This window comes from Sprattus sprattus, assembly GCF_963457725.1.
Source record: "Sprattus sprattus genome assembly, chromosome: 12".
Lineage (NCBI taxonomy): Eukaryota > Metazoa > Chordata > Actinopteri > Clupeiformes > Clupeidae > Sprattus > Sprattus sprattus.
The window spans coordinates 6,760,295-6,784,079 of record NC_137910.1 but is presented as its reverse complement, the minus strand read 5'-3'; the positions used below and the strand labels follow the sequence as shown (position 1 = coordinate 6,784,079).

General features: G+C 43.8%; 1 protein-coding gene across 6 annotated transcripts in view; it reads right to left on the bottom strand.

Moving 5' to 3' along the window:
• dst (dystonin) overlaps nucleotides 1-23,785 on the bottom strand; it is a gene marked incomplete at its 5' end in the record, with an annotated part of 131,996 nt that overhangs the window by 105,324 nt on the left and 2,887 nt on the right. For 4 of the 6 annotated variants that reach the window (XM_080849331.1, XM_080849332.1, XM_080849333.1 and 1 more), the window contains 2 exons: nucleotides 2,912-2,973; nucleotides 23,427-23,640. In XM_080849331.1, coding sequence (XP_080705457.1) covers nucleotides 2,912-2,973; nucleotides 23,427-23,640 — 276 coding nt within the window. Of the gene's footprint in view, nucleotides 1-2,911; nucleotides 2,974-21,868; nucleotides 21,995-23,426; nucleotides 23,641-23,785 lie in introns of those variants that run through there. The other 2 variants (XM_080849336.1, XM_080849337.1) reach the window with 1 other exon arrangement.

Below are 23,785 nucleotides of genomic sequence, written 5' to 3'. Positions count from 1 at the left end.
AGGAGGAGCGTTGGGGACCACGGGGTCTGAGGCCCAATACAGACGAAGTCTAGTTTGTCTGCGTCCGTGCTGTTCAGAATACAGATAGCCCTATCATGTAGACGAACACTCTCTATCCGCACACGGTATCTGCAACGATTCGAATCGTGCCTTCGACCTCTCGGAACACATCCCAGCTCCTTAAGCATTTCCTGCCTGTCAGACACAATGGATAGCCCCGTCCCACCCCTTTGGCTTGTTCAAACACAGTCTGATGTTTCTGATAGGGCTCACCAAACCTGCACGGCAGGGCCCTGTCACTAACGAGAATTGAAGAATTTCTCACAGCAGGGTGTTACTCATCTGCCTTGTGCCTAAACATGTATTTTCTCCCAGGGCAAACGAAATAGAGAGTATAGTCTTTACTAATGACTCTTTATTTCAACCACCCTTCATATAAAACCTCTCAATAAACTTTGGTAACAAATGTTGTAGTGGTCTTACGGTATGCAAGACCATATTAAAACCCCACCACCACACACAACATTTAAAAAAGAAACTCCTTTACAGTTAAACTTGCGCAATGAACTGCTGACACAAGGGTCTTTTATGACCTATGCGTGGCATCATCACTCAGTGAGGTGATGATTATACATGATGAGGTCACGTATGTACCCTGTGCATTGGTGGTGGTGACAAAGAGAGGAAACTGCTTGCGCAAGCATCTACTTAAATATGATTATATTACTTTAGCATGTTTTTAAGAAAAGAAGAAGAATAAGAAGAACGCAAAGGCCAGAACATGCCTGTGTTGTATCTTGTTCCAGTGAAGAAGTGAACAAAGTATCAAGTTTATGTCTGCTAGACTTCATCTTGAAACCTGGATAACATTTTCCATTCAGGAGTCTGCTTGTTTGATGTGCCTGATATGGTTTCTACAGAATTGTTTACAACTACATTTCTCCCCACAATGCCCTGCTACAGTGTGACTTATCTCTATCCTCTATATAAAGTGTTCCTCGGGCTGTACACCGACACAGCTGCTTTCAACCTATCGCTCTCATTTTAGTACCGCACCAACCAGCTCCTCTCCCATTTCCACATTTCAGTGACTCTGGTTTTTGCGCCCTTGGCAAACCCTGGCGAGGGCTTATCCAACCAACCGTCATCGCTTTGCCCCCGACACTGTGCATGTTCACAGCCAAGGTTCCTGTGCAGTGCAGTGCGGTGGGGCTGTATTTCCCCCTGCGCTGCTGCTGCCCTGAATACCAGCCTGCTTAAAGCAGCCCCTCTGGCTCAGTGACCTGCTTTTACCCAGGCTCCTCACCGCCCAATAATCCTACCGCACACAGCTGCGGTGCCAAAATAGACCGCCGGCCTCCCCCTTTTCTGGGTCACGCAGATACCCGGCGTCCGTGTCTTTACTCAGCACCTTTGCTTCCACTGACACAAGCTTGGGGTTATGGTGACCCAGACATTAAAGAAGACGCTGAGGAGTGGGGGCAAGAGGGGTATGGGGAGGGGGAGTGTGGGGGGGGGGGGGGGGCGTTCCTGGTCAGTCATATGACAGCATGGCAGCAACATTCAAACGGCAGTAGAGGAAAGGCAGAGGCTTGATATCTGAGATCTGGCTGCCGACACGTCCAAGTAAATTAAACAGTGAGTTCAGAAAGTTAAACAGAGTTTAGGCCGAGTCACTCAAGGCAGCTAGAACAAAGGGCCACTGAGGTTTGTCAGGTTACTCTAAGGTTCCCACAGGCTGCAGTGACGACTTCTGAACTGAGGAAAATACGGCTAGTTGTGCCTGATTAATTTGTGCCACTTAATTTTTGAACTAAATCTCCTAAAACTGTGCCAAAACCAGGATTATGACTCCTTCTTTAGGCTCATTAATCAACAAAATAAAGGCAGATGTGTGCATGACAAGCTACCCTTCCTAACCAGTCCCTCTGAATAATCCTGATGGGGGCATTTCATACTCCATTAACAGCAACTTGTTCAGACTAATATGTCAGTGGTATCGAAAACGGCTTACAAAAACTCCCTCGCTGAAGATGGGTATCGTCCTGAGTAAACACTGGCAGCTTCTGCTCATTAGCCGTCACAATAACCGTAGATTAAATCTGGCAAAGTATACACACATCACTGTCAAATCTGTCAGGGCCTCATTCATCTCAGCAATTATATCATTAAATTGTCTTGGAAGCTGTTTGGGGTAAAATCCTCATTCCGCTGTGGATTTGTGCTGAATAGCATCTGCTGATGGGCCATGATAAAACACAGAGATTTTGGACTTGTCTGGAGTTGAAAAGCCCCAGCAACGCGGTAAACAGGACAACACTCCACTGAATGCCATGGCTAGGATGTGTGACTAGGCATGCAGGTTAGACTGCTTGTCATTAAGACAGCACTCTGCTGTGAGACTACTTTATGACAGCTGTGATTGTAACTCCACTTTACTCAGAGATTATCAGTGCTGACAGCCCCCCTAAAGAAAGGCATATATTTAAAAAGGATAAAACACAGTAAATGCTAATGAATGAATTCATTAATTAATGGCTGAATGAATGGGTGAACATTCCACACCGATGTACCAGTGCTGAAGGCTGAACGTTACTATATAGAAATGCATTTCCGTGCACTTTAACCCCTGAGATCTTGACATTCTATTTAACTTAAGGAGGAAATACGGTGGGGCGGTACCTAATCATCAGTGTTTGTGTTACTGGTCTCCAAGTGAATCTCATGCTCCCAGTTACCAAAACAACGGTGTTTTGGTATCTATCATTTCCTAATCTTTTCCTAGCTTGAAGCAATACGAATGTGCAAGACATGGTCACATTTAAGTGACACACATCTGTGTAAAATACTTCCAGTGGAAAAGACTTCTCAGAAGTAAGCAAAGGCAAAGGGAAAAAGACATGTACCGTACCTTAAGGAGATGCTGGTTTATCCATTTGGTAAATGTCTTTTTCTGCACTCTGTCTCTTTCATCTGTAAAATCAGAAAATAACCGAGTTAAAACACAAGCAATCCAAAACACACATCAGTGTAATACAAATCCCTGTTGGACACAATGCTTGTGGAACACAGCGAGGCTTTGTATACGAGTACCAGACCCACCCTTGTTAAATGTCACTTTTGTTTATTGTCTTCCAAAGTGTCTATCATTTTTGCCCTTCTACCAATGTGGCATTTTACCACATTTACCACATTGTTGGCAGGACAAAACCCGATAGATTCATTGACAGATAAATGGCTATATATGAAACATGTATCAACAACATGTAGACCAGAGGTGAAGAGTTGTCCCAAACACAGTCGGAGTTTTGTCCTAAAAATCAGGAGCTTACTGACAGCCTTCAGTTGTGTGATGTATCCACTTGTGTATTTTGGAAAAGGAAACAGTATTTTTAGAGTCTTAATTTAAAAAACGCAGAGCATAGCTTCCATTACTCAGAGCTCCGCACTGCGCGCTGTACTGACCACAGTATTTTTTGTTTTCAGTAGTCATAGCAACAGCCCTGACTGGGCCATTCAGACAGTTTCCAGAGGATGTTAGAAGGACGTTAAACATTAGCGGTCATCAATACCAATCATGTGCATACTGAAGAATAAACCGTCTGCTTTCTTTTAGATGAAGTAGATAAACGTGCTTTAGATTAATAATTACAATCGTTAAAAATCATCACCACAAGCTACTATACTGCAAATTCCAATCCATGGACTCTTTCAGATTTGCTTCATTGATTTGGTTGTACTTGTTTGTCATTGTCCTTTTTTTCTAAATATTTACAGTTCTGTCAGTCAGTCAGATTTTAACAATCGTTAAAAATCATCACCACAAGCTACTATACTGCAAATTCTGCAAATTCCCATCCATGGACCTTTCAGATTTGCTTCATTGATTTGGTTGTACTTGTTTGTCATTGTCCTTTTTTCTAAATATTTACAGTTCTGTCAGTCAGTCGCTCAATGAATGACAAACGTGCCCCGTCTGCATCTTTATGGACTTTGGTACCACAAGCACACAGAAAACACAGCTAAAATCTGTTACACAATCAGCTTTGCTCACAGCAGGATTTTCTCAAATCTGTTACTACATAAGCAGGGGGACAGGAGGGTTTGTCACTACGGGGAAAAAAAACGTTCAAAAAGTAGCTGTACAGTTCAGTGGTGAGAGTCTGGGGGGGAAAAAAGAAGAGAAGGCACAGCAGCGGTTGTCGGCGGACAGAGAAGCGAAGACGAAGAAAGCTGAGGAGAGCTTACTGACCCATGCAGCACATCAGCGACACCAGGTGAGCGCTGCGCTCATCACCGCTCCTGAGTAGCATCAACATGGCCCCCTGAGATAGGCACCCCGTGAGTAGAGACACACACACAGTGAGAGAGAGAGAGGGAGAGCACAAGGACCGGCACCGTGGAGGCAGCTACCACGTCTGAGCTGCTGCTGGCCAAAATCACTGAGGGAGTGATTTCAGTGGTACTGTTAGTCAGCCTCTTTCTCCCTCTCGCACTCTCTCTCACACGGGCTCTCACTCTCTTTCTCTCTCACTGTCTTTCCTTCTCTTCCTACATGTCACTTTCTCTTTCCTCTCTCTCTCTCTCTCTCTCTAGCTCTCTCTCTAGCTCTCTCTCTAGCTCTCTCAGCCAGTCTCTGCTTGTCTGAAGGGCAACACACCTCCCTGCTCATGGAGCATTTAGAACGAGTTTGGTCAGGTTTTCCAAAGACGCACGCTGACTACAAAGTTCCCTCTTTTGCTAATGTGCGTACTGCTCCTGCCAGAGGGAGATCTACTGAGACTCTACTGCCTACGGCTGCACTCTACCTGGCCGGCTCCAAGCAGATTCATACACCCTCCTTTATGAGAGACAAGGTTCTGCTCAAGGTTTCTTCCTGGTGAGATGGAGTTTTTCCTTGCCCCTGTTGCCTTTGTGCTTCCTCCAGGGGGGTTCAGGCTCTGGGCTCTATAAAGTGCCTTGAGACAATTTCATTCATATAAATTGAATTGAATTGAATTGAATTGAATTGCTGGTGCAGGACATCAGCCTTGGGCGGTGAGCTCTAAGCAGGAAGCATCGGTGAATAACTGACCTCTTCCAAGCCATGATTAAAGAAGTCTCTGTGTAAACATACAATGTCTGCTCCAGTAAGTCCCGAGTCATAAAATAATAAAGTGATCAACAGATTGGTGTGATTAATCATATAATTCACATGCTCATCTGTTAGTGTTTTGCATAGGTATTTTAAGGTGTGGCAAGACAATAAATTACTTTTTTTTTCAGTGTCATTAAAATAAAGATACTGTGTTATCTATTTTTCTGAAAGCCATCCAGCTATCTAAAACAACATGATCTTTGTAGACACATATCAACACTAAGTTAGGGCGTAAAAGTGTATGCACTCACCTAACTGGTTTGATCAGGCTATGTGTGTTTCATCATAGTAGTTTAATGCATACTCACAATAAGAACCATTAGCCTACTCCAGAGTCCTTTTTGTAAACAATGGTTATGGTAACCTCACATAGATACAATTACTGATGCCCACTCGACCGGTTTAAGTCTAAATATAGTTTTTGAATGCCAACAACAGTAAAGACATCCTAAGAAGCCTGTGCAGTTCTAGCGTCTCCAGTTGACGTGCTGCACCTGTTAGCTTAAAGCAGCTGGGCACGATTATGCATAACAACATGCGTGCATGGTAGGCCTATCATTCCAGCTAGTGCCAACTAATGCACCAGGAAAACACCACACTTACAGACACCTCACCATCGAACACAAACATTTTTCAAGGACATTAGAATAAACACCCATCGAGGAGGCTCCTTTCCAGCAGCGCTGCATTGCAGTAATTTGTCTCTTTCTCACCTTGTAGCCTTCACGCTTTCCAAAAGCTATAACTCACACAGAGTACAGTGAGAGATGACCTCCAGTAAATGCTCAGTTCACAGCCCTGTATTGAATAAGCCATGAATATCCTTTGTAAAAGCGGAACGTCCCCACAGGCAACCTTGACTGATGCTAAGAGAACATGCTAATCTGTTCCGGCGAGACAAATCCATGCCCTGAATGTTATTGGCGCATTGCTAGTGCCACCATCAACATTTTAAAGTGTTGTCCATATGTCTGGCCTTGAGCTGTGGCACACATAACGCACATCATGGTGAAGACGGTAAAGGCAACAGCATGGGTCAAAAGGGCATTTGGTTTTAAAGAGGTGAAGTGAAGGTTAGCTTTGAAGTCATGCCATTTGGTTGCATGTGCTGCGTGACACCTTGCTCTATTCAAAACCAACATTGTATTTAATGTTCATCTATTCATCCTCTAAAATCTGGAGAGCATTTTACATTCAGGAGTCTGTCTGTTTGATGGGCCTGACATGGTTCATACTCATAGCCTGGCAGCTGTTGAATCTTTTACAAGAGTGCCCCTAATCCGTTCCACCGTCATCTTATACCTGGTTGTATTTACTAGGGAGTAAGAGACCAGCAATTTGAGCCATGCTCCCAGGTGTCAGAAGTGAAGAGTGTGGTGCCCTCTTGAGGAGTAACCTGGTGAGCACTCAGGTCTCTTTTACTGCATACTTACATGCTAATCACGTGTTTAACAGGGATGTTTGTTGTCATTGGTCATGGGAGCTCGTGAATCACTATGAAAGTTGGTAATTAACAATGTTAGTCTAGTAAAAGTACATTTGTTGCTATATTAAACTGTGGAGTTATGTTAACACTGATTTACAGACAAGCTTTAAAGAAGCTTTAAAGGGAACAGTGGAAAGTAAGATATTCCTTCACAGTGTTGATTGTGAAAAATAAGTCCATATTGAAAGTGTAAGCTCAAAACATGAAACATGCTGATCAGCTGATGAGACATGAGAATGACTTATCTTGGCAAGGTCTAAAGGCCTCCTCACTTAAAGACTCATTATGCCTCATAAAGGTCAAGGAGCCACAGCTGATGTAGGCTCCAGCGCTTATCTAAGAGGTCCTTTAAACTGCTCTTCTCCCTGACACTGCAGGTAGTGCCTTTAAAAATTACACTGTAAACTTTTAAAGACTGCACGTCATCACATCGCCAGGACTCAGCCAGACCACAGAGGTACCTCCTGCTGTTAGCTTACAGACCCTGCTGCTGAACCCTACCTGACTCAGTAGAGTATACTCCACGTGCATGCTTACTGACCCTGTTACTGAACCCTACCTAGAGTATACTCCACGTGCATACTGCACATGCAGTCTTTAGTGAAAGGCTTTTACGTCTCTGCAATTTCATGAATGTTTCTTTTACTTTTTCTATAAAAAAAAAAGAGAGAGACAGGTTCACAAAAAATGGACTAACCCCGAACCACACAAACTTTCAAATCATATCTTACTGTGCACATTTAAATCTAGACTAACCAGAATTTTCTTTCAAATTATAACTTCCAGGATTATGCACCCTAACCACAATAAGTCCTCAAGAAGCAGCATAACGTATCCAGTTACTTTCACAAAAAAAGCAGAACCTGACAGTCAGTGAAACACAACTTCAACACAAATTCAACACATTCACCGACCAAAAGCACTATTCATTCAACACCTTCAGAACTAACTCAATGCCCCCCCAGCACTGAAACAAATTAGCAAGCAGAGTATAAAAAAAAAAACTCAAGCACTCCCATTTATTATTGTTATTCGCCAATACAGAGGCCCTGCCTCACACAGACCCACTGGGGGGGGGGGGGGGGATGTGAATGTGCTAGTCATCAGCTCTTGACCTGCGGCTCTGCTAAGCTGGTGTCTGAAGTATCACTGAGTGTCCTCATTGGTCTGTGCAGCTCTACTGCCTGTGCCAAGAGCCACTACAAAAAAACCTGCTTCGGGAACCCAGCTGGTAGTCTGTCTCTCTCTCGCTTTGCATACATTCACAACTAGACATAACCACGTCGCTTTAGCTAAGCATGCTCCATATGCTTTATTTTTCAAGTGTTCAAAACGTATGTGACCATTCAGTATTAAAGGCTTACCAAGGAGAGGAACAAGATCAAAAGAACTGAGTGTAAACAGCTCAGTTAACAGTATTTGCTTGACCACCAAATGCCCTTATTCAAGTGCGGTACACTCAAAGGTTGTTCCCATGTTTGTATATTTCTTCTGGTAAAGCACGAGTTCAACTCCATGTTCTGTGCTGTTATTTAACACCGCAGCTTACCCTCTTTCACCCCATTGGAGTGAAAAAAACAAACAATGATTTTAAGTCCAAACAGAGATTATGAAGACTGGTGTAAGAAGCTTGAATCTCAGAACTACTGTGTGTGCCCGTGTCGTGTGTATATGTGTGTACAGTGCCACTTTAAAGTATGTGAACCCCTTGACCACTTAGGAGTTTTCTGTTGTTTTACCATAATTTTTCATTTTTTTCATCACCAATTTTCCATAGAAGGAATGTCAGGTTTATGTTTATCATTTGCATGTACTTTTTTTAGAGGGAATTGTTTGAGTAGCCAAAAGACTACATGAAACATGGAATTAGTCCATTTCAAAAGTAAGTGAACCCCCAGCTGAATTGGTAAAGTCAAGCAGGTAACAGATTCAGTGAAACTTATTTGGGTGCTTAATTAGTTAATTAAGCAAACCGATCATCTGAGACATCCTTAGGGAAAGGTTTGGGCAACACAGATTAAAAGAGAGAGGAAACCAACCAAACTACTGTAGTGCCAAGGTGTACCCACACAGATCAACAATGCCAAAAGGAAACGAGATATCTGAGAACATCAGGTAGAAGGTTCTGACAGTCCATCAGTCTTGGGAAAGCTATAAGACCATCTCCAAAAGATTCCAGCTCCATCCATCCATCCAAGACAAATAATTTAGAAATGGAGGGCATTCAACATGACCGCATCTCTGCCTAGAAGTGGACGCCCATCAAGACCATCCCCAAGAAGCACCAGAATAAAGAATAGATCAGGTAAAAGTCAACCCACACATCACCTCTAAAGAGTTTCAGACCTCTCTGGCAGCATCTGGGGTAAATGTACATGGGTCTACAATCAGACGAAAATTGAATAGACATGACATTCATGATCGGGTTGCTAGAAGGAAGCCTCTGCTCTCAAGAAAGAACAAAACTGCCCGTCTCAACTTTGCCCGAGAGCACTTGGATAAACCAAAGGCCTTCTGGAAGTCCCTTCTTTAAACAGATGAGTCCGAGATATAATTATTTTGTCACGATCAAAACCAACAATTTTCGTCTGATTGTAGACCCATGTGTGTGTGTGTCCGCGTGTGTGTATGTGCGTGTGTGTGTGTGTGCGTGTGTGTGTCTCGTGTGTGTATGTGCGTGTGCGTGTGCGTGTGCGTGTGCGTGTGTGTGTGTGTGTGTGTGTGTGTGTGTGTGTGTGTGTGTACAAACGGTACTTTAAGGGGAAAGGATGCAATCAAAAACAGCAATGGCACAACTACGAAAACACCCCATGAATTTACAGTATGTTATTGCCATCTGTGTCTGAACGGAGCCTGTTTCGCAAGCTTCATCAGATGGCATGCGCTCCAGTGGGGTGTGCTTTAGCGTTAATGTGAGACTATGTGCTCGTGGAGCATGTTCCCTGTCGGAGATGCACACAGACGGTGTGACTTGAGACTGAAGGGCCGATCCCCTTCTCAGTGACTCTGCGATGAGCTGGCTACTGACTCATTCGGCAAATAAAGGGACATGAATCAATTACCCAAATGAAGAACTGAGCGGCAGATAAGCTTACGCCACAATTCGCACACAAGGGCAGATAAAGACTTCAGTAGTCGGCCTGAGAGTCCAACTCTCCAGGAGTTTTACGGAAATTTAGAGGAAATATTTCTGGACTTTGTGTTAGTCCAGTACCTCTGGACTTAATATGTAGATCTACAGGGGGTACATGTTCCTTACACAAGCATTGCACATTTATAGCCACACTCTCCTGGGCAGGTTTCAGGACAGCTGAGGACAGTGTAACTTCTGGGGGCGGAATGACCACAGAGGGCAGCCTGACCACAGAGGACAGGATGACTTCCCCAAATGACGCAGTGACTGAGACCATGGGCCGGTGGCTGTGTCAGTGTACATGAGGGGGGTATAAATAGCCATCAAAGGAAAATCAACATGTGTGCCTTACCACTAGCTGGCTGGTTGGTACAGAGACGTCCTGTCTCCTCTGATTATCGGTCTACTGTAAGAATGGGACAAAATATTCAGAGCAAACTACCCAAGACACCCCAGTCTCTCATCACGATAGCTTGTAGTAGATCGGAGATTGAAGGAAATACGCTTCAGCCTTTATTTAAAAAAACGTTCTACAGTTTAATCTCATTTAAACAATCAAGCCCGCATAAGCAGTCGAGGCTACGGATCGTGAGAAAGGCATGGAGGTAAACCCATTACCCTTAACACCACCACCGCAGGCATTATTAAAGTGGGCAAGGCAAGCAAAGCCTGGTTGATGTCTAACCCAGGCCCTCCACTCCTGCTCCACATTTTGACCTTTCTGTCAGACGTTGGGAAGTGCCAGCCGAGCCGAGCATTTCCTATGCCCCTCTGCCTGGCACACGCTCAACTCCCAGGCCTGGCATCCACGCCAGCCTCTCCCGAAAATAAATCAACGCTCCCGACAGAGCAACGGACACCTCAGGTGGGAGCCGTGCCGGATCCAGGCCGCAGCCGGGTAAGTTCCGGGCCAGATGTGGTTCTCACAGTCAGTTTCTATCTAGCACAGACATATCTATGTTCTCCCCAGTGTACCATGGGCGTTCAGCGCTGACTGAACTCGGCAAGAGCAGGCAAAGCCAGTATGACATCATAGCTGCCAAACATGTTGTAAGAAGGGGAGTGCTGTGATGACCTGTCGATGACAACACTGTCGCAACCCTGTGAGTGATTCACAAATGAGCGCTTTGTTGTTCAGCGGTAACTGCAGGCTGACGGGCTACACGTCGGGCATGCTGTCAGTAACCTCCCCGCGAGGGGGGAGAAAAACCTGAATTTAAAAACACAGTGGAGAGAGCTGCAGAAAGAGAGAGGAAAACAAAACCCTTGAGGTGACATTCCTGCCGTCTTCCCTGCCTGAGACAGGCACGTTTCCTCCTTAGGGAAGGGCAGCACGTGAAATATGTGCCGGGGACAGCCACACTGCCTGCAGCGCCATCTTCAAAAGAGCATAAACAGATACCCCTGCTTTTAGCCTGCAGGTTCAACTCCAGCCTACTGGGCTAATGGTCTGATGTCTGATGTGTGTGTGTGTGTGTGTGTATGTCTGTCTATGTGTCTGTACCATATGTGTCTGTGTGTGTTCTCAACTGTATGTAAAAACTACTGTTGGGACTTCAGGCTGTGTCAACCCTAAAGACTGTTTATAGGAGAGGAACAGACTCTGCCATAGATTTCTCTGAGGCACTAACGGAAAACAAACATCGCACAAACAAATAGAAATTTTCCTCATTGACCCATTTAACACACTGCAGTCCAGCCATGGTAAAGAAAACAGAGGGCGTCTTGGGGGAGAAGAGCTGTCAGGAAAAACAACACTGAAGACAAGCTTTATACAAACAGTAATCCAAGTAAGCCACTGACAAATATCAAGAGTGTCTAGAGAGGTGGCGGCTAGCGTAACGAGTGTTTGGCGGGCGGTCCCCTAACACCCACCTGCGTAAGGTCAGAAGCAGCTGACGGGGTTACCAGGGTTACCGCTGTTACTGCTGTTACATGCCTGTGCCGGCACGGGGTAATCAGAGCCATGGCAGCGGACAGTGAGAAAGCCCCTCACAACCCCATCCCCCCCCGCCCACACACACACACACACACACACACACACACACACACACACACACACACAGCTGCTGAAGAGCACAGAGTCCTTATCAGGACGGTCATCTGACTGGGAAGGACAGAGCCAGTAGGCCCTGGAGCCTTAAAGGTGCATGACTTTCAGAACGGCCGATCTTACCATTCTAGTGCTATGCTTAGCTGCATTATAATGCAAAAATAAGCTGCATTAGCTGCATTATAATGCAGTTCAATTGTGATGTAGATTTCCAATACCAAATCTCTGCCCAAAACCGACTGAAATAGTAATCTAAGAACGAATGGTTCTCACTCTCAGCATCGCTAATGTTGTAGCAATATCAGTCTTTAGGTGCTACATCGAACTCGATGCACTGAGAATACAACACATCACACCACTGTGTCCGTGCACCTTAAAGATTCAGCCAGGTTTCCAATGTCCTCCCTGAATTGTTTTGAAAGGATGGCCGTACGATAATGCCGGCGTTTTCAACCCTCCCCCCTCATGGAAGACAAAGGGTGGGGCCTGCATGCAGACCCTGATGGATATCGATTTGAAGTCAGTCGTTTTAAGTAAGCCATTACTGTTCAGCCACTTAGGATTCTAAATGTGCACAGCTGTGTGGAGAAGGTTTTAACCCACTGCTTGTGTTCTTGGCACAGTGCAGCGGTTTCTGTAATAGAGAAGGCGTCAGATAGACGGCCATCTGCCATAAATATGGTGTTGGCCAGAGTCACAAGGGGACTCTGACCAGTCCATGGTGCCCTAAAATAAGGAATGTGCCCTTTACATTAGTCATAATGTTTTTTACCAAATTGATCGAGCCACATGGTCTGATGAGCTTCTCAGATATGCAAGGTTACTGATGTGTATCGCATAAAAACAAGAAGGTATGTGCCATAACTACTGCATTATCTTATCTGTACTGAAGATAACAAATACAGGGCCTCTGCTAACAGCATCCTTGGTTATTTCCAATAAAACATGTTTTATTTCAAGATGAAAGCATAAAGTTCACACGACCACGGCCACGGCAAAGACACATGTTGGTGTATTGCAAATGTACTTAAGGCTTCTCTGGGTGGCTATCTTATCAGCAGGCTTGTTGTGGTTGAGAGAGAGCTTGTTAGAGTGGAGATATGCTACTAGACCTCACTGACTACCAGCTCAGAGGAGTGATAAAAGCTTCCAGCTCGCATCTCAGCATCCTGCTGACAGTGTAACCTTTACCTCACTGCCAAGGAGCCTCATTTTAATGGTTTGATTGTTAGTAAGATAGTAATTCAGCCAGGAAGTCAAAGCTCTCCCCGCTGACGTTACAGCTCTTCTTATACATCTGCCACTCACTCACAACTTTGTGTCTTTCTGAGAGCCCCCTTGAAGCATGAGAACTGCGAAGGCTCAGCATTTATTCCTTTTTCAAAATAAAAAAACACTTTTCATATATTTTCTACAAAAGTCCGAAACAAACAGACACACTCTGCGTCCCATTCAAATTAATAATCATACTTAATCTAAACATTCTACAATCTGTATACATTTTTAATAATCCACTTTATAATACTGTACTGTTTTCACTGAAACTATTGGTCACTGTGACTGCTTAATTTAAAGTTACTAGTTTAATTCAAACAGGACACTGGTTGACTTTTGTTTGTCTATCCTAACAAGTTTCACTGAATCTCCACAGTTAAATGCTGAAAGAAGGGAGCTTCAACCGAAAGACACATGCCATCGTTTTCCAACCGTTATCTCCTCATCCCCCTGGGCCCTGAAGGAAACAGGAGTGACTTAATACAGTGCAGCTGAGCAGGGCGTGTTTCCCAGAATCCTTAGCATCTTTTTGGTGGTGGTGGTGGTGTGGAGGATGAGGGGGGATGTTTGAATGAGCCAATGGTTGTCTTGCATTTGCTAGGAGAGGAGGGCCATGGAGTCACTGCATGACCTCATGTAGTCTGGGCCGGGAAGATAGACAGCCTAGGGAATGGATGACCCGCACACTTGGCTGAGTCACCATGACAACTCACAAATACATGAGCTCACCGGCAGCTTCCTCTCAACTCCACCCCCCTCACCCACACACACACACATTACACACACACACACATTACACACACACACACACACACCCTCACCCAGCGTGTCTATATGGCTCTGAATGATACAGAAAACCAGATTAGAAACACTTTCTCTATCTTCTATCTGCCAATTTCCGCATATACCTCTTTCACTTTCTCGCTCGCTCTCTCTTTCTCTCTGCTGCTATATCTCTCCTTTGAACGTCGCTTTGGACAAAAGAGTCTGCTAAATGACTAAACAGAAATGAAAATGTAAATATCACTCTTTCTCTCACTTTTTCTCCTTTCGCATCCCTCAGCCGCTCCTTCTCTGCTTCTCTCATCCACATGCACATACTTCGAAAAAGATACATCAGGCTTTTTTATTGATACAACAGCCATTGTTCCAGTGGACACAGAGTATCAGTGAGAGGAGAGAAGGCCATCTGGGGCCACCATTACCCAACACATTCCTTTCATATTGCAGCTGTTTTCCATGCATCACAATCCAATACCAAATCCAGCGAATGCTTTCAATCCAGGACCTGACTGTTCACTGAGTAATGGTTCCTGTGTTCCTGCACTCCTATACTCGGGGGTTCCTGGTGGCAGTCATACTCTTTGGAGCATGTTTAGTGTCTCAATCCAGCCGTTAGCAATCCGTACCATACATAGTCTTTACAGCATGGGAGTTCAGTGCTGATCCCACTCATAGTCAATGCATCTGTGTGTCCTGACTAATCCTGCGCTGTCTGTACTACAACTACACATTCCCTAACTCTACTGCTAAAATAAGTTCCAATATATAGCTTTTGACAGAAACCTTCTGCTGGTTATAAATATATGTCTTGTGTATGTGGACAGGCCCTCTTGACAGCACTCCTAAGCAGAACACAACAGCTACGACAGAAAAGTTAAAGCTAAACACGTATTAATAGAAATCAACCATTATGCCGTCACAGTAACTCTTCTCTCTGTCTTTCACTCTGAAGCTCGAGCTCCTTCTGTCTAATCTGCATCTAGGTGCCTGGATCAGACAGAGCCGAGACTAAAGGTCAATGGCTGATTAAATTACAGTAGAAATGTTTCCATGTCACCCTCCATCACCTTGTTTCCTGGAAAATTCAAAGCATATTTTAAAGAGTAAATAAATACATCCAAACACTGTTTCTGAAGGTCTTGGTTGATTCAGAACATGCATACATCCAAATGATGCTCTTTGTGTGGATTACATTGTTAGTTAAACTGCATCTATATCCAGAAGGGGCCCAGCAGAGTGGCTAAGAAAGGCTTACAGTAACATTAGAGTTCAAATAAATGTCAATTAAGCGCTGAGGGCTGGGGGGATGGGGGTGGGCTTCATGGTGAATACCAGCACAGCAGTGCGACGATCAGATTAGATTACTTTGACATGACTACACATTAAAATCCCCACCGCCATGCATGACGGCAGCAGCTCTGTAAAGCAATTAAACCAATCCCTTAAATCGACCTTTTGGAACAGTGAGAGGTCACTTAAAGTTTTAAAGTCATCCGCTGCCACTATCGAGCTGATCGGCTAAAGAGAGCACTCCATCCAGTCTGTCAAAACAGGGCTGTACAGTAAGTGTTGTCTCTCTGCGATCCCATGGCCATCTGCAGCTTGGCTGGGGCATCCACAACCGAGCCAGAAACACATGTAGGACAGGGATTTATAAGGCCAGAATCCTGAGCAAGCACTGGGTTCAGGTTTCCACTGGGCACACACACACGGTTAAAGCGCCATCCCCTGCCACTGCCCGATGGCCCCTGCCTCCCGTTTCAGCCCGGTCCCCTGCTGGCCGAGCCGTGGGCTGACGAACAGTCCCTTTACCCCTCACACACAGAGCATGGCACACAGACACACACTCCGTCTCTGGCGGTCACCTCTCAGCAATGGCACAGCTACGAAACGAACGCACGCACGCACACAGAGAATGGCACACAGACAAGTCTCCAGCTCAGGGGATCGACCGCATTGGGTCACAAAGCGCCTTTTGTACAGTAACAGACAGATAGCGTGGAGGGCGTTTGTGCGCTGTGTGCGGCCAGCCATTTAAATGTGATGCAAGGACTGTGAAGGGAGGGGGAGGAGGAGGAGGAGGAGGAGGAGGACGGGCGGGGCTTAGGGGAGGAAGAGCACAAAGACGGTGACTGTGCAAAATTGACTGCTGCTCTATTCTCCCATAAGCAGAAAATATGGTATTGAATATGACACTGTCTGGGACGTACATATCGTATTATCTGATTTGCCAACATGATTTTAATTGTAATAATCATTATTGGCAAGTTAAGATTTTAAAAAAATCTGCGTATTACTGCGTGTTATTTTCAATACCATTTTTGTATATTTTTCATTTAGTTACATTTTTAGGACCTTCATTTACATTATTTGATGTCATTCAAAATTCTATGAACACATTTTTTAACATTTCACATTAACATATTACGTCCCAGACAGGCTAGGCATGTCAGAGACAAACCCCTTAGTCAACAGATCACACTAAAGAAAATAATCCATCAACCCAAAAATAACACTGCCCTGAAAATCACCCACATGGGCAGTGAGTGGTGAGAGAACAGAGAAGGAAAAAGAAAAGCTACATGGGAAAAAATAGGCATTCTGCAACGCCTGACCACACCCCACGGCCAGACCAGATAAACCGCTGCATAACAGACTGAACCCCTTAGCTCACCCATGTTCCGTGTGCAATGTGAATTAAAACCTTGATTGTAACAGATATTTGACTGGTCGCTCTCTCAAATATCGACAACAGATAGAATCGGGGATGGAACAGTACTGCACAAATGGCAAATTCAATCCTAATGGGCATTAGATACACTATTGGCAGGCTGGCCTGGCTGATGTTTGCTAATAGGGCCAGGAAAAGACACTAATGGAGTATGCTGACTCCAAGGGAGAAGAGGATGGTGTGGTCATAACAATGCACAGAGAGAAATCTATCAACCTGGTTGATACGAGTAGGCCCTATAGAAAAAAATACATGCAACATGCATTGTTCAGAAGCATGAAATGCACATATATTTCATAATGAAATGCAGATGTTAGATTGGAAATGCCATAGATGCAGAATGCTACTAGGTTGAACACTCTGTTAGTATTAGTTCCTAAATTTCCCTCGGGATTAATAAAGGATCCATCTATCTATCTATTAGATTAGTTATATATAAGAGAGGAGATAAAAGCTGGAAATAAAAATAAGATTATACTGTAAGTGACTATGTGTAGCACCTACACTTGAGCAGAAGTTTAGCAACCCACACACAATAACAGACCTTTAAACGCAACTGAAGGAGGGACTATCCCTCATTTCGCCATGGAAAACAAGTCAGCAAAATATGACTTGAAACCCTGGGCATGGGTCATGTGAATGATCAGCTACGCTCCAGCCGTCTGCTCTGGTGTCATGACCTACGCACACATCACCCTGCTAGTCTAGCACCGCTTGGCCCATCACTGGTTTGCAATTACAAGTTCTATTTGTGGGACATTACCCCGGCTTTTATGCCCAGCTCAAAACAGCAGCATCCACCCAACGAAAATAAACAAAACAACCAAACATATGTTAGGGGTCCGATTTTGAAATGGCCGGTTCTCTTTTTATAAAGATAAATAAAGCATGTGTCTTGAAAAGCAGCAGCAAAGCCATGATTGCATCACAATATTTGGTTCTGGAGTCAAGCTGTCTGGAAGTCAAGTCTTCTGTCTGCCTTAAGCAGATGCTGGAGTGTTTCCATTTACTTTCAACATTCATGACTGAAACTGTCACGCCCACTTTGATGGCAAAAACTGAAAGTTAGATTAAACTATCAATCAACAGTGAATACTCTAACTGTAGTACATTGATATCGTAAGACTATTCCAATTTCATTGACAAGGGGGCCTTACAGCCACAGTGAACTAATCAATTGAATGGTTGCGAAATCAGTGCTGTTGCTTACTTGCACACTAGGCGAATGCAGACTTCCACGAGTCACAGAAATTTCTGAAATAGCGATGCTGTGAGATTAAGATAATCTTTTCCCAGGGAATAACAATAAACATCATTCACTTCACAAACAACACACACGCTGTTAGCAGTGAGGTAACACTGCTAAAATGACCCTTCAAGCTAAGGTGAAGACCCTTGAGCTCTGCATACCATCCCTGCAACACACCACAATAATGCATTTTATAGTCATTTGTCTCATTTGGCCTCAAGGTCCCCAAAGAGGTAGCCAGCCCCATGGCGGACTTGATGTCTTACTACACAATAGTTGGAATTCAGGACAAAAAAAAACCTCTTGACATAGTAGAAAGGACAGCCAATCAATCCACCGAGACACACACCCACCTCTAATAAATCTTACAGCTTTTTCAGCTGCGGTAGGGGATCTACTGTTTGAAAAGCCACAAAGCCTTACATAATTTATCCCCTTTGCCTGTCAAGAAGCTTTTCTAGAACACTGTGGTCCCATACATCTCGGGTCCTGTGCAGCGGCCATTGTGTATTTGAAGAGAACCAGCGATACTGGTTGAGGATCAAATTTACAGACTAATTGTGCAGGGTATATCTCCAGTCCAGTTCAAAGCGACAGGATTAAAGCTTTTTCGAAAAGAAACTGGTTTAGGCCTTAGAAATGCATTTGGAACCGCTGAAAGGTGCTGGAACAGTGCCCTGAAGACAATCCTGGTTGCTTGTATGCAATTAGTGGTAATACCTACTTAGTTGAGTATTGTTGTCTTTCTAACATCTGTGGGAAGAAGGGGAATTGGAGTATGCTACATTATGTGTGCCCTTCCTTGTACCCTTTTTCTAACCTTTTTAAGCCAGTATGTACAAAGCCATGTTTTCTTAGCTTCTGAACTGACCACTTTTTCAGTGTTTGTCACTGGTAAAGGGAGTGGTCTTGCCACAGTTCTGAATCAAACAGCCCTGAAGACAGAACATTACACAGTTCAATTAATAACATCACAAACTGTTAACTGTCACAGAAGAGGTGACTGCCTTCTGAGTGACCCAAGCTAGTATTCCCATGACCTGTAATTGATAGAGAATTTATGCTCAACACTAAAAATTTCCCCTGAACGGAACACACAGTGTCAATGAGTCAACCATTCTTAGTTCAACAATGACAGTGGTGTGACAGAGATCACCTTCTATCAGTCACAACTTTTGTGCAACACAGACTATCAGGAAACCTGTCCCTGTTTATTTAGTTCAGAATGTTTCCTCTAGATTGCAAAGGGTAGGTCTGCTGAGGATGGTTTCGTCTGGTCTTTTGTCCCAGAACCTTAACTGCTGATAGCCTACAGGCTTCCCAGGCTTCCCCCACACAGCCATTGGCCTGGGCGCTAACAGACACTGTCCTCTCAGAGGAGAAGCCGTTGTGGACAGTAAAAGCCGGACGCCTACACTAAAGAGCTTTTGTTGGGAGAACAGCTGCTGTACTGTTCTGTATGTCTCTGTAGTACTGAAAATCACTTTCAGGAATGCTTCACGACAAAGTTATTAATTCTTTTTCTTCTCTGTCTTGCTCCCATTTTTTTTTTCATCTGGCTAGTCTCAATGACTCGTTTGGGTAGTTTCAAACAGTAGGGGAAGGTCAGTGGAATGTATACACATCTTTCTTCATCTGACACGTAAATCTGCTACCAGAGCATACAATATAAGGCTAGAAATCAGCAAAGCCAGATAGTCTCAAGATCCTATTTACCCAGTACGCAAGCCTGGTATGTGGTGCTGTCACAAGAAGGTCACCTAACCTTGCACACACCAATGCTAGCACCACACCTGTGCTGTTTCAACATACAGTAGGTTAACATGGACAGAGGTTCACTGTCCTTCCACTGCTGGTGCTTCTGTATGGTAGCAGGGAGCCCACAAGGAAATAATCACTTCCACGAGTGACTGGCTTTGTGTCTGTGTACCTTAAACTGTCTATTAAAAACTATTTGCTTCATTTTCATTTATTATAAAAGAGGCAATCAGACAGAATTTAAAAACAAATATCCAACTGGTATTCTTTTGTGTGATATGACAAATGTGTGCTTAATAATGGAATAACGGTGCTAGAATGACACAATAACAGTTCCAAACCCAGACAATGGCATATTGCACTCCATAAATAATAGAGGACAGCTCACCATCACATGACCGTGAGGCGCCTCTCCATGGAAATACTGAATATCTTCATGGATCTTAACTTGACGAACACCATGACTATTCTTGTTTCTAAGGACATATTTTAATCTTTTTCTCATCTCATATCAAAATCTATCACTGTGATTTATTGGTGATAACTGCTGTTTCTTCTTAATTACAACCAATAATACATTATTTTTTTCATTTGTAATGACAATGACTTCCTGTCACAAGAACAGCATCAGTTTGCAAGACAGTGGGTTCTCTATGAGTCAAATCAGTGATGAACAACAGATCTTACAGGCAACCGAAACTGTTGAAACTGTTCTGGATTTGGAGCCAATATTAGCTTGCCCTACAGCATGGTGTCTTAAGTATGAAAGAACCCCTTTCAATGTACTTGCAAGGACAAGTACCAGAAGCATACCACAAGCTTAAGGGCATAAGATGTGACTTTACCCCATGCACATCAACACAATATTTGTACCGTCACCATGTCAATACCATGTCAACAAACCAATATATTATCAACTGCCCTCAAAGTACTCTACACAAAAATATTAAGATTACCGGTATATATGTAAATAGGTAGCGGAGAGCTTTGATTCTTAATGCGGACACAATAACAAACATACTAATCATGAGACACAACAATGCCATAAATTCTAGCCGATAACCCAATCATATAAAACCTTCTGAGACTCAGTGCCTGGACGTCGCAGCTTCCAAATGAAACTACTGTACATCCCAATGGATTTGAGCCCACAGTGAAGGGCCTGGCCTCAGCTGAGCTTATTTATGATGCTCAACAGCTGTATGAAAAACTAATTTTGTGCTCTTCCAAAAGAGAATGTAAAACAGAGTAACACTAACAGAGCATAATTCCACAACAGCCCCTACTTCACCAACAATATATTTCAGGAGCAACACGCTTGTCCTCTCTGTCATCTCCTCTAGTTCAGCTGTCACCTTCCAAAAATGTTAGTAAAGTAAAAACAACACACTGTCTTGGAGAATAAACAGAAAAACTCAATTCATTTTAAATCAAATCATATATCGGCCCATAGTAGATTAGTTGATGGGAAAAAAAACACATTGTCATTGCTGAGGAGTTGAAAAAATTTTCTTCTGCAGTTTTCCTGTAATAAATTAGCTGGCAGTTAGCCATTTAACTGGTTCACAGGAAGGGATTGTCCCCAGGCAAGGATGCTCTGGGGACTGGCATAAATTGAAGCTGATCCTTTGGAGGAGTAATATGGAGCTCTTGGTGCCTTACGGTAAGCCTGCCTGTCAAATCAGGATAACATCATTGCTCATCTACAAGAAACATGGCCTACCATAATTCATAAACAATTCTAAAATCACTCACTTGTCCCATACGTGTAGGCTGTGCTTCACAACTACACAAAACGAAAATGTGGAAATATAAATGATCAGATACAATTCAAATAAGAAGACTGCACTAAAACAATGCGAGAATACTGTTTAGGTAATGATGTCACCATGTCATCTCATGACATCCTACGATCTGCGCCTCCACCAACAAAGCAAAAGCTAAAGACTAAGTGTTTACAGAACGCCACCCAGCTGTACAACAATTACAGTCCTTCATACACTAGCGACCTACACATCTCATGGTATTCCATGGTTGACAGAAGCTGTCAGGCGAGATTATAACACGCGGGACGGTTACACCCCAAGCGAGAACCCTCCTTGTACCCCCCTGACTCTCTCCTCTGTGTCTCCACCACACGCTGTTGCTGTCAAACATTCTGTTGCTGGAATGACAGAGCTATTTAAGGAAAGTCAGATAGCCTAATATTCACTTAACCGAATTCTGATTTATGAAGCCGGGTGTGGGGTACGAATTATGTTACCTTTGTACTTCTCGAGGACATCCTCATAAGCTTGGAGATATTCCTTCTCGTCAGCTAGCATAAACGCCGCCGGTGTGTAGCGAGCCATGACCGGGGCGGTGGAGGTTGGTCACTCCCGCAGCCGCATATAGGCGAGCCTGGAGTGGTGGCCGACAGAGCCGGAGTGATCTGCGCTGTTGTTCCATGAAAGGAAACGCCCAAACGCCCCTACCCCCCTCCCATGACCAGCGCACATCCAATGTGTGAGACTTCCTCTCTGGTTACAAGAGAAAATCTCAGCTGTGCTCTCGGTCTAGGAGGAACCTAATGAATGCCATCCCATATCGAGCGGTTAGGTCGTGCTCTGCTAATGGAATCACACCCCTCCCAGTGTCCATTTATTTAAACGAATTCACGATTATATCTGCCATTAGCCTACGCAATCAAATTTGACTATTTGCCATTCCAAGTAAAGTGTGCTATAGGATGAAGTGAACCGCTTAAAACACAACTGCAATAGTTTTCATATTCCTTTTAATCTGAAAAACCGTTTAAAACAAAACAAAAGGTTTGTCATTAATACGAACGACTGGCAGGCATGGAGAGACGTATCTCTGGAATATAATACAGCCGCCTTGAACTTTCTTTTGATTAAGACACGTTTTACCAAACACGTTTGTAAAGCCCAGTGAGTTTAGTTTAATATGAAATAGTTAGAGACGTTAAAAAGATGTAAATGTCGTTTTTCTTTGCAACTGATTGGCGATAACTTTGCCGGTTACCCACGTGCCAAAGCACGCCAGCAGGTTGTCTGCACAGGTCCTAAAACTAGACTCTTCCATTCAATTTCCAGCCGCGAGGGCGCTGTGGTGCACAACTGGAGCAACAATGCATAATAAAAAAATAAAAACAAGCAGACCAGGTGAAAGTGAAATGATGTGGTCTCGCCATACATGTCTGTCATGTACTATATAATGCAAAGTAAACACTTTCTTGTTAAGTTACAAAAAAAAAAAAATCATCATCAGCCTGCAGACACTGGAATGTGCTGAGTAATAACTGATATCGACATAACCCTATTAATGGATTAATTGCTCAAATCTGACCGTACAGGCACTTTATGTTTTTAATACATATTAACACCTTGGATAACTCCCTCCAAATATGTCACAAAAAGTAGGAGTTTGTTCCACTGGCATAGGCCTATTATGTCCTTTCCTTATAATTTAACATGCCTTTTTAGAAAGACCTCACTTAAATAACACAAGGCACGGGTATGCCTCGCTTTGTTGACAGACTAGCCAGCAAAACGATCCTCATTTGCACATGGACACTCAAAACAAAAACGTTTCCTACACAACTGGTGGCATCGCTCCACAATACATCCACGGACGAGATGCTGCTTGGTCCACAATAGATAGCCTATGCTAAGTGTTAGCCTACTATACATTTAAAATATCTCTTTTAGCGCTAAATGTCATGCTTTGCTGACTGCATCACAGAGTTGGCATACTGTTACACCCTTATTATAATAGTAGGTTAAATTACGCAAGACACAACAATGAAAATGCTTTCTTACCAGCAATCCGGAGCACCGCTCTCTCGGCTGGATCCAGTATGGATCCTCCCTGAATTTTTCGCTTAGAGCGTTCATGTCTGGGTAAATTCCACGGTAAAGTGTCCCCAGGTGCCGGTGAGACAGACCCAGATTTCACACTGTAATCATCATCATCCGAAAAATCCGCCGATGAAGACATAGAACAACGAAGCGATGCGTTCGCCGAACCGGAGCTCTGTAAAAACAATGGGCGAGACTGGTGTTATACAGCCTACCTACCGTTCTCTGATCAAAATATGGGAGCAGTCATGAATGAAGGCAACAATACAGATGACAATAACGCTGTTTCTCTCACCATGACACTGTACGTATAAACACGG